The sequence below is a fragment of the Sorex fumeus genome, unplaced genomic scaffold (assembly GCF_029834395.1).
Source record: "Sorex fumeus unplaced genomic scaffold, SorFum_2.1 ptg000122l, whole genome shotgun sequence".
Lineage (NCBI taxonomy): Eukaryota > Metazoa > Chordata > Mammalia > Eulipotyphla > Soricidae > Sorex > Sorex fumeus.
The window spans coordinates 18,360,195-18,377,203 of NW_026606179.1; the positions used below are offsets into that span (position 1 = coordinate 18,360,195).

Genomic DNA, 17,009 nt, shown 5'->3' on the forward strand with positions numbered 1-17,009 from the left:
GGATCAGGGGCAGGCCCAAGTCCATGCCTGAACCAGTGGCAGGAGGGTGAGGCCTGATGTCCCGAGGAGCCAAGGTTGTCTTAGCTCAGAGGCATGGAGGTGGGAGGGAACCTTGGACCTGCACTGGTGGTGCATTGTCTCCCTGAGCCCGTTCCTTGACTAGCCCCTTTGGTCTCCCCCACCCTTCACTTCATCCTCCAGGCCTAGTGGGGTCTGGCACCACGTAATCCCCCGAGCACTGCAGGCAGTGAACCTCCTCCATAGCATAGCCTCAGGTGTGCTGCCCTGCAAAGAAGAAGGAACACAAGGTGATATTCTGCAGTCCTAGGGGCGCATATCATTTGGGGGCCACCACTCAAACACCAGAAGACCCTGTTATTGGGGCCGGAGTGATAGTAGAGCGGGTAGGTTGCTTCCCTAGCACATGCCCAGCCCGGTTTGTTCCCCATGTGATCCCCTGAGCACCACATATGGTCCCCTGAGCCGCACCAGGAGTGATCCCTGAGTGCAGAGCTAGGAGTTCTCCTGGAGCACCGCTGGATGTGGCCCCCCAAACATACAAAATAAAACAGAACCACTAAAAACCTTGTTATTACGCCATCTAACAAATATGAAAATTAAGGCTCTGTGAGGTGAGGTTCCCCACATGGTCAGCGTCAGGCAGGAGCTGGGCCTCGAGTCTGCGCGCTCCCAAGGCACCCTCTGAAGCTTGGCTTCTCCCTGCCCAGGTGAACGGCGTGGACATGAATCTGCCGGTGGTGCTGAACAACGGCGAAATCCGTGTCTCCCAGCACGGCTCAGACGTGGCGATCGAGACCAACTTCGGCCTGCGCGTGACCTACGACCTCAAGTACTATGTGCGGGTCACGGTCCCGGGCAGCTACTACCAACAGCTGTGCGGCTTGTGTGGAGACTACAACGGCGACCCCAAGGATGATTTCCAGAAGCCCGATGGCTCCCAGGCCAGCAACCCCAACGACTTCGGCAACTCCTGGGAGGAGAAGGTGCCTGGCTCGCCATGCCTGCCGGCGCCCCCCACCACCTGCCAGCCCGGTGGGGACTGCGGGGAAGGTGCGGTGTGCACGCCCGAGCAGCAGCAGCAGTTCCAGCAGGACGGTTTCTGCGGCTTCCTCACTAACCCCAACGGGCCACTGGCCGCCTGCCACTCGTTTATCGACCCTGAGGGTGCCCTGCAGGACTGCGTGTTCGACATGTGCGTGGGCAACGGGAACCAGAGCATCCTCTGCTCCACCATCCACGCCTATGTGAGTGCCTGCCAGGCCGCAGGGGGCCAGGTGAAGCCCTGGAGGAACGAGTCGTTCTGCCGTGAGTGAGGGACAGAGAAGGAGGGAAACGTGGGTGAGGGGTGGGGAGGGACCCAGCCCAAGAGCAGGGGAGGAGAGGGCAAAGGAGGAAAGGACACGCAATAAGGGCAGACCCCAGACCCTGCGCCCCCTCTGTCGCTCGGGGACTCACGTGGCCCTTCCCCTCTCTTTGCAGCCATGATCTGTCCCCCCAACAGCCACTACGAGATCTGTGCAGACACCTGCTCTCTGGGGTGCTCTGCACTCAGCGCACCCCCACATTGCCCCGACAGCTGTGCTGAGGGCTGCCAGTGTGACCCCGGCTTTCTCAACAGTGGCAACGCCTGTGTGCCCGAACAGGACTGTGGCTGCTTCCACAATGGCATCTACTATGAGGTGAGAGAGAGGGCTGGGCCCAGGATGGGGCTCTGATTTGAAGCTGGAACCTAGGAACCAGGGAAAACTGGGAGGGGCGAGGAAGCTGGTGGGGAGGGGGTGGGCAGAGGCAGAGCAGGGGCCACGGCTCCGAGGCTGGGCTGAGGAAAACACACGGGCGTGCAGTCGTTGAGAATCAGAGGGGCGCAGTGTGGGATTCAGATCATCAAGGGCCTTCAGTGGGGGTGGATTGAAAGGGACACCGGGTGGGAGAAGAGATGCGGGGAAAGGGGACCCAGAAAGAGGGTGCCGCAAGGGCAGACGCCTTGAAGTGCCTCTGGGAGTGAGTGGGGTGATGGAGATGCAGACACCGGCAGAGGCCTCCTCACCTTCTCAGCCATCCCGGAGCCATCCACAGAGTCCCCTGGGTGCCTCCCCCCTGTCTTCCATGCTCCCCAGCCCCTGCAGGTGGGAAGGGCTTTCTCACTCACCCCCAGGCTCTGCTACCCCAAACCCTCCCTTCCTCCCACATTTTGGTTCTGGATCCCAAGCCAGTTGTATCTCTGACACATCTGCTCCTCTGTGTTATCTTCGCTGTCTTTCCCTCAGCTTCCAATGCGCCCTTTCCCTTGGCTGGGGTGTGCACCACCCCTAGATTGGTCTGCCTCAAAGGAGTGGGTGCTCTGGGCAGCAGGACCCTCTAGCATAGTTCTCCAACACACAGTAGTGACAGGGGCCAAGACACAGATGGAATTCCCTCTGTGCTGGACACACACACACACACATTCTCTAAACCTTGTTATTTTCTCACCTTTAAATAACCTGGGCTTGAACTGCCTGGATCTACATAGAAACGGATGTTCAAAAACAAATACCTAAGTGGAGTGTGTTTAAGTCTTTATTCTCACCCTTACAGTTTTACAGTTAGTATTATCCCAATTTGTAAGAATGCAGTGTCTAGAGGCTAGAGTTATAGTATAATAGGTATGGCGTTTACCTTGTATGCAACCAATTTGAGATTGATCCCTGGCAGTCCATATAGTCCTCCAAGCTCACCAGGAGTGATCCCTGAGTGCACAGCAAGAAATAAGTCCAGAGCACCACCAGGTGTGGCCCCAAAACCAAAATAATAATAATAATAAATTAAAAATAAAATAGACAAAGTAAAAAATAAGGACCTGAGGGCATAGGATAGGGGATAAAGCACTTGCCTTGCGTATCGCCAGCCCTGATTCATTCCCAGGACTGCAGATGCTTGCCTAACACAAAATGTACAGAAAATGGAGTTACGGAGACAGTATAACTGCTTTGTGGGCACAGGACCCCAGTTCAGTTTCTGACATCATCCAGCCCCCTGGAAATTGCTGGGAGTAACCCTGGCCAATCCCCACTCAGCAGGGCCAGAATTATTTCATATATTCCATATCTTCGAGCCCCAGCATTGAACCATCAGCCCAGCTGGCCAGGAATTCCTAAGACTGGCTTCCTGTGCCACTATGCACAAAACTGGGGGAGAACCCCCAAAATTATCAAGTATGTGTTAATCAGCTTTATGCTATCAACAGGGATTCTGGTAACAGCAGGCTATTAGAAATCAAGTTTGGGGGAGTCCAAAGCTAGTCATAGATTTAGTCTGCTCAGGGAGGGGGCTGGAGTGATAGCACAGGGGGTAAGGCGTTTGCCTTGCACGCAACCGACCCGTCCGACCCAAGTTCAATTCCTTCCCCCCTTTCAGAGAGCCTGGCAAGCTACCAAGTGTATCTTGCTGACAAGGCAAAGCCTAGCAAGCTACCCATGACGTATTCGATATGCCAAACACAGTAACAACAATTCTCAAAATGTTACTGGGCCCACTCGAGCAAATCAATGTAGAATGGGAGGACAGTGACAGTGACAGGGAGGGGGCATTGGTGCCCCTTCTCATGCTGTTGAACACTCAGTCCTGTGTCTCATAGGGGTGTGTGTGTGTGTGTGTGTGTGTGTGTGTGCCACATACAAATATAAACTTTATTATTTTTTTTCCTTTTGGGTAACACCTGGCAATGCACAGGGTTTACTCCTGACTCTGCACTCAGGAATTACTCCTGGCAGTGCTTGGGGGACCATATGGGATGCTGGAAAACAAACCGGGTCAGCCGCGTGCAAGAAAAACGCCCTACCCGCTGTGCTATTGCTCCAGCCCCAGATGTAAACATTTTGTGACAAAAATCTTCCAACACGCAGAAGCTGAGGGTATAGTGCAATAAGTGTCCCTGGGCACATCCTTTGGCTTTAAAAATCATCACCACTTTCCCAAGCCATTCCCTCTCTCCGTGCCCCTCTCTTCAGCCTGAATGACTTCAGCCTTTCCATTTCATGTTTCCTCTGTTTGACCCACTGCGCTGCCCTTTCACGGGTGGGCATGATCATAATCTGAAGCTTTCAGAGGAGGGCTCCGAGCGTAGAGAATTAAGCCATACTGTGGCTTGGACGGGGCGAAGATGGCTGTGGGCCCCAGCACTGTGCTCAGCTCCCGGCTTCCTCTTTCTCCTGGGGCACTTGCCTGGTGGATATGCTGCAGTGAACGAAAGGGCGAGAGAACGAACGAATTGGACCCTAAGGCCATGCTGTGTCTTACATTCCCAGCCAGGGGGTCACCCTGCTGAAAGCTTGTCTGCCCTGGAAGCTCAGAGAGGTCAAAATCAGTCCTCAGCCTGACATTGGTGCGCTCTGTGCCCACAGCCAAACACGACTGTGCTCCTGAACAACTGCCGGCTACGGTGTGTGTGCCACGGTGCCAAAGCCATGGTGTGCCGCAACCACACCTGCCTCCCGCATGAAGTGTGCGAGCCTTCAGGAGGTGTCCTGAGCTGCATCAGCAAAGGTGCAGTGCCCTGGGCCTGGCAGGGGCGGGGCCTGGAGGATCTGGGCGGGGCCCGGAAGGATCTGGGTGGAGCCTGAATCAGGGCAAGTGGGGCACTGGTCTGGCAGCTGAACAAGGGTGCTACTGCCTGGTACTGGAGGCTAGAGCGATGATACAACAGATATCATTGCCTTGACCAGGGTTTAATCTCCGGCATCCCAAATGGTCCCTTGAGCACCTCCAGGAGTGATTCCTGTTTGCAGTCAGGAGTAACCCTTGAGCATGCCTGGTATGGCCAGAAAAAAAACAAAACAAAAGAGTGCAGGTGTTAACCCTGCTGGTGGGGTGACCAGGATCTTTGCTTGTGGTAGGCATGGGTGGTCTCAGATCCTCAAGGGTAAGGACCCCCAGGCAGAGGGGGGAGGTGGTATTCCAGAGTCAGAGGAGCCTCCAAATTTGAAGGCAGAGACCTGGGGCCAGGTCAGACACCCTCAGCCTGGAGTAGAGACAGGGAGAGCTTTCTGTCTGAAGGACCAAAAGTAAGTATAGACACTGGAATGATAGGGAGATGGCTCAGTGGGCTGGAGCTCAGGCTTTGCAGGTAGTAGGTCCAGTTACATCCCAGCACCACACGGTCCCCCAAGGGACAGAGCTGGGAGCAGCCTCTGAGCACTGTTGGGTGTAATCCAAAAATTAAAAAGAAAAAACAAGAACCTTGCAGACTTGGGACTTCAGCGTTGATGTAAAGGTTAGGGTATTTCCCTTGCATGCAGCCAAGCCCGGTTTGAATCCTTGGCACACATGGTACCCTGAGCACCACCAGGAGTGGTTCCTGAGCAGAGAGCCAAGGGTAAACCCAGAACACTGACAAATGTGACTCAAAAAACAAACAAACAAACAAAAAAGAAATAAGGAAGACAGAGAAGGGGGGAAGAGAGAAAGAAAGAGAGAGAGAGATCAGGCTAAATAAACAATCTAGGTCAGCTCTCCTGGGAAATGTAAGCAACCCATGGACACGAAAGTGAGGAATTTGGGCTCATTTAGTAAAGTGGGTAGTACCGTTAAGTGGTATCACAGACCCATGTGAGTACCGGCTCTCGGTCTCTCAACCACAGCCCAGGGTCTGGACCGCAGGGAGCAGGAGCGGAGGCTGACCCCAATGTCTGGAAATTGGGGATCAGACCTGGAATCTGGTCTCACCTCCAGGGGGCGCTCTGAGCCAGCCTCCTCCTGCAGGTCATGGGGTGCCGCCGCCCTTCACTGGGCAGCCCCTCACAGGCTCTCTCCTTTGCTCCCAGACCCGTGCCACGGTGTTACTTGCAGACCCCAAGAGAAGTGCGAGGAGAAAGACGGCCAGGGCGTGTGTGTGCCCAACTACCAGGCCGTGTGCTTGGTCTGGGGAGACCCCCACTACCAGTCCTTCGATGGCCGGAACTTCAACTTCCAGGGTACCTGCGACTACGTGCTGGCCACCACTGAGTGTCCGACAGGCAATGCCACAGGCCTGACCCCCTTCACCATCACCACCAAGAATGAGAACCGCGGCAACCCCGCTGTGTCCTACGTGAAGCAGGTCACTGTGAGCACGCTCGGCGTCAACATCTCCATCCACAAAAAAGAGAAGGGCCATGTCCGGGTAGGTCTGACTGGAGGGGTCCTGCAGCCCTCCTCCTGGCTCCCAACTCCCAGAAGGGCAAGAGAGGCTGTATTGGGCACAGCGATGGCAGCCCCAGGCTTTTTAGCTCCTCTTCAGTCAAAATGTCAGCAAAAGGGGCCAGAGAGATAGCACAGCTGGTAGGGAATTGTCTTGCATGCAACTGATCCTGGTGCGATCCCCGGCACCCCCATATGGTCCCCTGAGCCCACCAGGAGTGATCCTGGAGCACAGAGCCAGGAGCAATCCCTGAGCACCACCAGGTGTGAGCCCAAAACAAAGTCAGCAATGCCAACAATGAAGACAGCAAGAACACACACACACACACACACACACACACACACACACACACACACACACACTTGCAGGTCCAATTGGCCCAGCCCTTTGCTCAGGACCAAATCAGAGAACTTCTGGTCCCGGCCAGGTTAGAAACCAGGTTTGAATCCAGGCTCCCCTCATGAGCTGAGACACGCTGGGGCCTCAGTTTTCCTTATTTCAGAAGGGGGATTAGAGCAGCTTCTGCCTCTCAGGGAGACTGTGGCCTTCACGGAGGCTCAGCAGACGTTCCCACCTGCAGCATAATTCAGGGAGATGGAGGGAGAAGGGGAGTGAGAAAGATACAGAGGAGAGAGAGAGAGAGCAGAAAGAGACAAAGAGCAATCCAGAACGAGAGATCTAGGGCCGTGGAGAGTATGGAGGGCAGGGCACTTGCCTTGAGTGCATCCACGTTCTATCTGTGGCATTCCCAAGCTCAGGAGTGAACCCTGAGCATAGATAGAGCCAGAGGTAAGCCCTGAGCACTACTGAGTGTGGTTCAAAAACCAACAGCAAACGAGAACGAGAGAGCTGGAGGGGAAGAGAGACAACAGAGAGCTTAGAGAGAGAGTTGGAAGGCACCGAGGGTCCTCCAGAAGCCAGGCTGAGGTTCCATTGTCGGAGCCTGTTTGCCGAGCAGCTGTCTGAGTTGTTTGTTGAGCGACTGTGTGAGCACAGCAGCAGCCTGCCGGGGTAGGGAGAGGGGTGGGAGGAGCTCAGTGGCCAGAGCTGAGCTGACCCTCTGCCTCCCTTCCCCGCTTCCCCAGGTGAACCAAGTGCTCACAGCTCTGCCAGTCTCCGAGGCCGGCGGGCGCATTACCGTGACCCAGGGACCTGGCAAGGCCGTGCTGGTCACCAACTTCGGGCTGCAGGTCACCTACGATTGGAATGCGCGGGTGGAGGTGACGCTGCCCAGCAGCTACTCTGACGCCGTGTGCGGGCTCTGCGGGAACATGGACCGCAACGTCAGCAATGACCGAGTCTTCCCCAACGGCACCCTGGCTCCCTCGAACACCGCATGGGGTGGCAGCTGGAGAGTCCCCGACTCGGACCCCTTCTGCTGGGACGAGTGTCAGGGCTCCTGCCCGTCCTGCTCCGAGGACCAGCTGGAGCAGTTCAGCGGCCCTGGCTTCTGCGGGCCCCTGGCCTCTGGCTCCGGAGGCCCCTTCGCCGCCTGCCATGCCCACGTGCCTCCCGAGAGCTACTTCAAGGGCTGTGTCATAGACGTGTGCTTCGGTGGTGGATCCCAGGACATACTCTGCCAGGCACTGGCGGCCTATGCTGCCGCCTGCCAGGCCGCGGGGGTAGTCATCGAGGACTGGAGGACGCAGCTTGGCTGTGGTGAGTGTTGGGGAACACCGGAGAACTGGGGGGTCCTGTCTAGTTAGTTTTACTCCAGTCCTTCTGGGACTTTTTGTTGTTGTTTTGGGGCCACGCCTGGTGATGTTCAGGGGTTACTCCCGGCTCTGCGCTCAGGAATCCCTCCTGGCGGTGCTCAGGGAACTATATGGGATGCCGGGGATCAAATCTAGGTTGGCCACTGCAAGACAAGTGCCCTCCTGCTGTACCATCACTCCAGTATCCCCACTTCTTAATCTCTCTCTCTCTCTCTCTCTCTCTCTCCCCCCCCCCCCAGAAATGCCCTGCCCCCAGAACAGCCACTACGAGCTCTGCGGCAACCCCTGCCCGGCCAGTTGCCCCTCTCCTCTCCCGCCCCCCGAGCCCGCTCAGTGCGAGGGCCCCTGTGCTGAGGGCTGCCAGTGTGACGAAGGCTTCGTGCTGAGCGCCGGCCAGTGCGTGTCCCTGGACAGTGGCTGCGGCTGCTGGGTCAATGGCACTTACCACGAGGCTGGCAGTGAGTTCTGGGCCGACAGCACCTGCTCCCAGCGCTGCCGCTGCGGCCCCGGAAACAGCTCCGTGGTCTGCTCGCCCGCCAGCTGTGGGCAGGGTGAAGAATGCGGCCTGCTTCCATCTGGCCAGCTCGGCTGCCGCCCAACCAGCACAGCCGAGTGTAAGGCCTGGGGCGACCCCCACTACCTCACTCTGGATGGGCACCGATACAACTTCCAAGGCGCCTGTGAGTACCTGCTGAGCGCGCCCTGCCATGGGCTGCCCCATGGCCTGGAGAACTTCACCGTCACCGTCGCCAACGAGCACCGCGGCAGCCAGGCAGTGAGCTACACCCGCAGCGCCAGCCTCTACATCTATAATCACAACCTGACGGTCAGCTCCCGCTGGCCCCGCCAGCTGCAGGTGAGAGTTCCGTGAGGTCTCTGGCCTGCCACTCACCTCCCCCAGGCGGCAAGGGCTCTGTGCCGGCCCTGAGCTAGGACAGTTTAGAGCAGGGACCTCCCGGAGTCCTTGTTTATTCTTTCCTGAAATAGGCTCTAAAGACTTTGGTGCAGGAACTGGATGAACGAGGAACTGGATTTGAGCACCAGCCTGGCAGGGTTCTCTGAGCATGGAGCGAGGAGTGACCCCAAAGCCCCCCAATACAAAAGGCTGGGGCTGGGAGCCACAGCACAGCGGGTAGGATGCTTGTCTTGCATGAAGCTGGCCCGGGTTTGATCCCTGGCATCCCAGAGGGTCCCCCGAGCCTGTCAGGAGGAACCCCTGAGTGCAGACCCAGGAGTAAGCCCTCTGCATCGTTGGGTGTGCCCCCTCCAAGAAATAATAGCACTGCACTATAGCACTTATCCTCCTGTTGTTCATGGATTTGCTGAAGAGGGCACCAGTAACATCTCCATTGTGAGACTAGTTACTGTTTTTGGCATATCAAACACGCCAACGGGGAGCTTGCCAGGCTCTGCTGTGCAGGCAGGATACTCTCAGTAGCTGTCCGCGCTCTTCGAGAGGGAAAGAGGAACCAAACCTGTGTGGGCCCCATGCAATAGGCTACCCGCTGTGCTATCGCCCCATAAAATGAATAAATATAATAGTAAATAAAATAAATAACTTATGGTCAGGAAGATAGCGTAGAGGATCAGGAACTTGCCTTGCACACAGCTGACCCCCGTTCCATCCTCAGAACCGTGTATGATCCTCCCTCCCAGTACTACCAGGAGTGATCCCTGAGCACAATGGTTAAAAAAATGAAATGTGCCTAAGAATGAAGGCCACCAGGGGCTGGAGAGAGTACAGGGGTTAAGGTGCTTGTCTCGCATGCTGCCAGCTCCACACCTTGGTGTTCCCCTGAGCACCGTCAGGAGCCAGGTGTTGCCCCAAAACCAAAATAAATAAAAAATTCGAAGAAAAGTACCTGCTGGGTCCAGAACAATAGTACAATGAGTAAAGCAGTTGCTTGTACACGGACAGCCCAGGTTTGAGCCCCAGCTCTTTATATGGTTTCCTGTGCCCCGCCAGGAGTAATCTCTGAGGACAGAACCTGAGCACGGCCGACCGGGTGTGGCCCAAATCAACATATTCTTGTCTTAATTTTTCAAAATTAATAAGTTGCTGCCTCAAGGGGCCGGGACAATAGTACAGCAGGTAGGGCGTTTGCCTTGCATGCGGTCTATCAGGCTTCAATCCCTGGCATCGCATAGGGCCCCCCAAACACCACCAGGAGTAATTCCTGAGTGCAGAGCCAGGTGTAACCTCTGAGCATCGCCGGATGCGACACAAAAAGTGAAACAAAAAAAAAAAGGTCGCTGCTTCAGAGGGCAAGTGAGAGCCAGCAGCAGCTTCTCTGTATCATCGTTATTATGATGATTATTACCCACCATCCTCCCACTATGGTCACAGGGCCGAGGGCCTCTGCTCAGAATTCCACCCCAGGGACTCAAACCTGTGTCCATGCCCCGCCCGCAGGTGGATGGTGTGCTGGTGGCACTGCCCTTCCAGCTGGACTCGCGCCTGCATGCATACCTGAGCGGCAGGGACGTGGTGGTGAAGGCTGCCAATGGGATCTCAATGGCCTACGACGGCAAGAGTGACCTGCGCCTGCGTGTGCCCGCAGCATACCAGGGCATCCTCTGTGGCCTGTGTGGGAACTACAACCAGAATGCAACGGACGACCCGCAGGCAGTGGGCAAGAATCCTGGCCAGTGGCAGGTGGGCGGCACCGAAGACTGTGACAAGTGCGTGCCCGGGCCGTGCCCGCCACAGTGCACGCCCGAACAGCAGGCACAGTTTGCTGGACCCGACGCCTGTGGTATCATCTCAGCCCCCAACGGCCCGCTGGCACCCTGCCACCACCTCGTGCCACCTAACCAGTTCTTTGAGGCCTGTTTGCTGGATGCTTGCCAGGCACAGGGCCACCAGGAAGGCCTCTGTCAAGCAGTGGCTGCCTATGTGGCAGCCTGCCAGGCCGCTGGGGCCCAGATCGATGAGTGGAGACGTCCTGACTTCTGTCGTGAGTACTGACCCATGCTTGTGACCCCACCACTTTAAGAATGCTAAGACTAGGTCCTTCTAGTGTGGCTTAAGGTCTGCAGTGCTCTCGTCCAAATAGCTCCTTTTGGGGCGGGAGACAGTACAACAGGGGCAAGCACTTGCCTTGCACGCAGCCACTTTGGCCAAGGCCCTGATTCAATCCCTGGCACCACATATGGTGCCCTGAGCAGTGCTAGTAGTGATTCCTGAATACTGAGCAGGTGTGGTCCAAAAGCAAAGCCAAAACAAAAACAGGTAGTGGAGCCTACGCAAAACAGTGGGTAGGTACTACTGGGCTGGATCCACAAACAGGCAAAAACAGCACTTTGAGACTGGAGCATGATAGTCCAGTGGGTAGGGCATTTGCATGCTGGGGTTTGATCCCCGGCATCCATATGGTCCCCTGAGCACCGCCAACAGTAATTCTTGAGTGCAGAAGTAATCCCTGAACATTGCCAGGTGTGGCCCCCAAAACCAAAACATATAGCATCTATCCAGCAAGAGAGCCCAATGGGCCGGAGCCATGCTTTGTATGCAGGAGACTCAGGATAACTCAGTTCCTGCAGGGCACCACTGGGTGGGAGATCTATGAACACAGAACTGGGAGTAACCTCCAAACACTGCTAGATGCACCCTCCCCTGCTCCCCACAAAAAGAAACGTTAGAGCTTGGTCAGAGAGCTGAACTTAACTAGAACAGAAATCACTGGGCAGAAGGGATAGAACAGCGGCCAGGATGCTTGCCTTGCATGCAGCCAACCTGGGTTTGACCCCTGGTACCCCATATAATCCCCAGAGCCCTGTCAGCTGTGATCCTGGAGCACAGAGCCAGGAAGAAGCCCTGAGCCCTGCCAGCTGTGTCAGATAACAAAAAGAACTTGCACTCAGATCTGTGTGTGAAATGTTCTCAGGCAGAGACCAGCCAGTTCACCAGCCTGGGGGGCTAGGGGGCGGGGGTCTCCTCCCTTGGGAACCTCCCAGCCTCATACCTGCCTCACTTGCTTCCCCTTTTCTCCCCGCCCCCTGCAGCCCTTCAGTGCCCGGCCAACAGCCACTACCAGCTCTGTGGGGACTCCTGCCCCGTAAGCTGCCCAAGCCTGTCCACCCCAGAGGGCTGCGAGCCAGCCTGCATCGAGGGCTGCGTGTGTGATGCCGGCTTCGTGCTCAGCGGGGACACCTGCGTGCCTGTGGGCCAGTGCGGCTGCCTCCATGAGGGCCGCTACTACCCGCTGGGTCAGACCTTCTACCCTGGGCCCGAATGCGGGCGGCGCTGTGAGTGCAGGCCAGGCGGCAAGGTTCACTGCCAGCAGGGCACTACGTGCAGACCCTACGAGGAGTGCCGGGTGCAGGACGGTGTCCAGGCCTGCTTCCCGACTGGCTGTGGCCGCTGTGTGGCCAGCGGGGGAGTCCACTATATCACCCTGGACGGCCGCGTCTATGACCTTCACGGCTCCTGCTCCTATGTCCTGGCCCGGGTCTGTTGGCCTCAGCCCGGAGACGAGGACTTCTCCATTGTGCTCGAGAAGGACGCAGCCGGGGATGTCCAGCGCCTGCTGATAACGGTGTCTGGTCTGGCTGTGAGCCTGGGCCGAGGGTCACATGTAAGTTGGCAGGACCCTACCTGGGAGGACTGGAGTGGGGGCCTGGGAAACTTAAGGGAGACCTGAGGAGTATATAAAAGGGACTCACATCCTAAGGCGGGAGCAATAGTTAGTAGGGCATTTGCCTTGCACGCAGCCAACCGGATTTGATCCCTGTCATCCCATATGGTCCCCTGGGCACCGTCAGGAGTGATTGCTGAGTGCAGAGCCAGGAGTAACCCCTGAGCATAGCTAGATGTGACCCAAAAAGGGAAAAAAAAACGTGGACCCAGATCTGTCCTGGGCATTTGCTGGGGTCGTGGGGGGGGCCTGGGGGACACAGTCACAGGCCGACTCTCCTCTGGTGTTCGGGGGGGGGGGGTGGTACTATACAGGAAGTGAGGAGACTGAGCAGGACCCAGTTTTTCTCTAGGGTTCTTGGGGACCTCTGACCTTGCTCCCCATGCTTCCCCACAGGTGACTGTGGATGGTGAGGTGGTGACCCTGCCGGTGGCCGTGGGCTCAGTGCGGGTGACCGCCGAGGGTCGGAACATGATTCTGCAGACCACCGAGGGGCTGCGGCTTCTCTACGATGGGGAGGCCTACGTTCTCATCTCCATTCCCAGCTCCTTCCGGGACCGTGTGTGCGGCCTCTGTGGCAACTTCAACGGCAACTGGAGCGATGACCTGGCGCTGCCCAACGGCCAGCTGGCCTCCAGTGTGGAGACCTTCGGAGCGGCCTGGCGCACGCCCAACTCCCCGCCGGGCTGCACTGAGGGCTGTGGGCCCCAGGGCTGCCCCGTGTGCCTGGCGGAGCAGACCGCCCCCTATGAGAGCCTGCAAGCCTGCGGGCGCCTCCAGGACCCCAACGGCCCCTTCAAGGCCTGCCATGACGTGCTGAACCCCTCAGAGTACTTCCGCCAGTGTGTGTACGACCTGTGCGCCTACAAGGGCAACTTCACCTACCTGTGCCGCAGCCTTGCTGCCTACACCGCTGCCTGCCAGGCGGCTGGCGTGGAGGTGAAGCCCTGGAGGACCGACAGCTTCTGCCGTGAGTGATGGGGGACCCTGCCTTGGGGACATCCCTGGCTTCTCCTGTGACGCCCCCTACCCCCCACTCCATGCTCCTTCCAAGAGCCCACGCTCCTGAGACCTGCTCGGGGTTCCTTTCTGCAGGGAGCTAGGAGGGTGGGTCAGGCTGGCAGCTTCCCACACGAGGGCCAGAGCCTCCCATGGGTGGGACCCCCAGGATGGTACCCCCAGGACAGGGTCCCCAAGACTGGACCTCCAGGCTAGGACCCTTAGGATGGGGCTCCCAGACAGGACCCTGCAGGACAAGTCCCTCAGGATGAGACCCCCCCCCTCCAGGCCAGCACTGTACCTTTCAGATCTCCTCAGTCAGGGGTCCTGTTCCCTTCCAGCCTCCACTCAGCCAAGTCTCTGTCTCGGCCCACCCCCCTGACCTGAGTGTTTGCATCTTTCCTGAGCACAGAGAGTGGGTGCTGTATCTAGCCCTGACCTCTGAGGATGGGTGTCTCCTGCGTGTCCTCAGGGACCTTCCACCTACTGCATTCGCATGTGACATCAGGATGTCACTGCAGACTTCATCTCCCATCCTCAGCCTCTCTCTCTGGCCATGCTACCTGCCGTGGCTCCACCACCACCCGGCACTCTCTACCCCATGCCCACATCCCTTGTCGTTGCCCTCTCCTGGACATGACTTGCTGTCTATGCTTCCCCCATCCATCTGCCCCTGGACAACTGGGTCCCCACTTCTCCACTGCCACCCTGATCACTCTGGGCTGAGTGTTGGTGGCGGGGGGCAGTCCCCTGCATTATTCATCACCAACCCCATGCCTGATACACCCTCCCTCCCCTTCTCCCTGCAGCGCTGCAGTGCCCGGCCAACAGCCACTACTCCATCTGCACCCACACGTGCCAGGGATCGTGTGCTGGTGTCTCCGGCCTCACAGGCTGCACGGGCCGCTGCTTTGAGGGCTGTGAGTGCAACGACCGCTTCCTGCTCTCCCAGGGTGTCTGCATCCCCATCCAGGACTGCGGCTGCTCTGTGGACGGCCGATATTTGCCGGTGAGCCAGGGCCAAGTCACGCAGGAGGGTGGAGGAGCTGGATAGAGACTTTGAGTCTCTGAGTTGCTTCCCCTGGGACGGGGACAGAGGAGCCGTCACCTGCCCCAGCTGTGTGACCTGGTAACAGCATCTTGCTCGTTGGCTGCTGTGGCCAATCACCAAGGAAACGAAAGATAGAGAGGTAGAGAGGACACAGTTGGGGACACAGTGACATAGGCTAAGGCACTGGTCTTGCATGTGTGAGGCCCTGGGTTCCATCCCTGGCATGGAAAAATTTTTAAAAAAATAATAATAATAATAGGAGCCATAGTGATAGTACAGCAGGGAGGGCATTTGCCTTGCACAGGGACAACCCAGGTACAATTCCTCGGCATCCTGTATGGTCCCCTGAGCACCACCAGGAGTCATTCCTGAGTGCAGAGCCAGGAGGAAGCCCTGAGCACCTCCAGGTGGGGCCCAAAACCCAAAAATAAATAAGTAGTAGAGGTTAGAGAGATAGTACAGTGAGTAAGGAGCTTGCCTTGCATGCAGCCACCCCTAGTCTGAGCAGCATCAAGAATCATTCCTGAAGGTAGAGCCAGGAGTAACCCCGGAGCATCACTGGGTGTGGAAGCCCCCCAAAAATGATGATGAGAATGATAACCATAATGAAGGCCAAGCCATAAGAGGAAGGGGAAGGCAGTTTCGTCTGTTGGGCCTGCCCGCCATGACACAGCCTCCTTCCGCACACAGACCAACACCTCTCTGCTGAGCTCGGACTGCAGCAAGCGCTGCTTCTGCTCTGCCAGCGGCCTCCTGAGCTGCCAGGCAGCCGGTTGCCCACAGAACCTCACCTGTGAAGTCCAAGCCGGGTCCCGGGACTGCTGGGTCCCCCACGATCTCTGTTCCCTCTCCCCGGGCGGCAAACTCACCACCTTTGACGGCTTCAAAAACACCATCACCTCCCCCGGCGTCTATGAGGTGTCCTCCCGCTGCCCGGGACTCAAGGACATCATCCCCTGGTACCGAGTGCTGGCTGATGTCCACAGCTGCCATGACAAGCTGGAGGCTGTGCGCCTGGTACACGTCTTCTTCCAGGACGGGCTAGTGACCTTGACCCCCAGCAATGGCGTGTGGGTAAGTGTGGGTGCAGGCTGGTGGGGATGGGGGGCTGTCTCCCCCCTGCTACTTCTCCCCACATGGAGAGAAATGTCTATTCCATTTCACTCTCAAAGTTCTCCTTCAGCTTTCTGAGGTCTCTGAATTCATCTTTGTCTCAAGATTTCTAGCCCCACACATTGTCCTGCTGATTTTTTGTTTATTTATTTGGGGGCCACACCCAGCAATGCTCAGGAATCACTCCTGGTGGTGCTTGGGGGGCCATATGGGATGTTGGGGATGAACCTGGGTTGGACACATGAAGACAAATGCCTTACCCACTGTGTTATCACTCTGGTCCCTGCTCTGTTGATTTCTTTTCTTTTCTCTTTTTTATTTCCGTTTTGGGGTCACACCCGGGGATGCACAGGGGTTATTCCTGGCTCTGCATTCAGGAATCACTTCTAGCAGTGCTCAGGGGACCATATGGGATGCCTGGAATCGAACCCAGGTTGGCCGCGTGCAAGGCAAATGCCCTATCCGCTGTACTATCGCTCCAGCTCCTCTGTTGACTTCTTAAGAAGCAAAGGACAATACCCCAGGGCTGGAGGGATAGTAGAGGGGTGAAGGCACCTGCTTTCCAGCACTCAGCTGCTGGGCTTCAACCCCAGCACTGCTTATGGTTCGCTGAGCACCACCAGGAGGTAACACCTGAGCACAGAGCCAGTAATAGTCTCTGAGCACCACCAGATGTGGCCCCCAAATTTTTAAATTAAAGTGGAGGCTGGAGAAGTGGTACAGCAGGGTGGAAGGTGAATGTCCCCATTCAGTTGGCCTTGGACCAGCAGCTTCAGTTCCTTGTCACATGATCCTCTCTGAGCAGGTCACTCATAGTTTGACTGTTGCAGAAGTGAGGGATTCAAGAGCATGTGCACCCCCGACACACACGTGGAATTCCCTCACCCCCTTCCCCACCAACCAGTGTGTGGCTCTGGTTGACCTCAACTCTGTGCCCACCTCCCGCTCCCCCCAGGTGAACGGCGTCCAGGTGAACCTGCCTGCCAAGGTGCTGACATCTATCTCAGTGACCCGCCAGCCCGACGGCTCGATGGTGGTGCAGCAGAAGGGAGGAGTTCGGGTCCAGTTCCATCCCAGCGGGAAGCTGGATGTAATGGTCGGGCAGACCCATGCAGGCATGCTGTGCGGGGCCTGTGGAAACTTTGATGGGGACCAAGCCAACGACAAACCCCAAGACCAGACCTGGAGAGCGCCTGACTTCTCCTCCTGGTGAGGGTCCGGGGTGGGGGATCTGGGTCCACTTGGAGAGGGTGGAGGGAGTGGGGACCAGTGACCAGAGGAAGTGCTGAGTGTCTGTCTCTCACAGCTATGCCTGATCC

The 17,009-nt window shown here is 57.2% G+C and overlaps 1 protein-coding gene across 1 annotated transcript in view; it reads left to right on the forward strand.

Annotated features, from left to right (window-relative positions):
- Positions 1-16,903, forward strand: part of FCGBP (Fc gamma binding protein) — a 42,617-nt gene extending 25,714 nt beyond the window's left edge. Inside the window, exons 16-27 of the mRNA XM_056135642.1 lie at positions 729-1,326; positions 1,501-1,700; positions 4,401-4,542; positions 5,820-6,157; positions 7,261-7,834; positions 8,130-8,746; positions 10,304-10,847; positions 11,896-12,467; positions 12,924-13,497; positions 14,336-14,535; positions 15,268-15,651; positions 16,646-16,903. Coding sequence (XP_055991617.1) covers positions 729-1,326; positions 1,501-1,700; positions 4,401-4,542; positions 5,820-6,157; positions 7,261-7,834; positions 8,130-8,746; positions 10,304-10,847; positions 11,896-12,467; positions 12,924-13,497; positions 14,336-14,535; positions 15,268-15,651; positions 16,646-16,903 — 5,001 coding nt within the window. The remainder of the gene's footprint in view (positions 1-728; positions 1,327-1,500; positions 1,701-4,400; positions 4,543-5,819; positions 6,158-7,260; positions 7,835-8,129; positions 8,747-10,303; positions 10,848-11,895; positions 12,468-12,923; positions 13,498-14,335; positions 14,536-15,267; positions 15,652-16,645) is intronic.
- Positions 16,904-17,009: the final 106 nt, after the last annotated feature.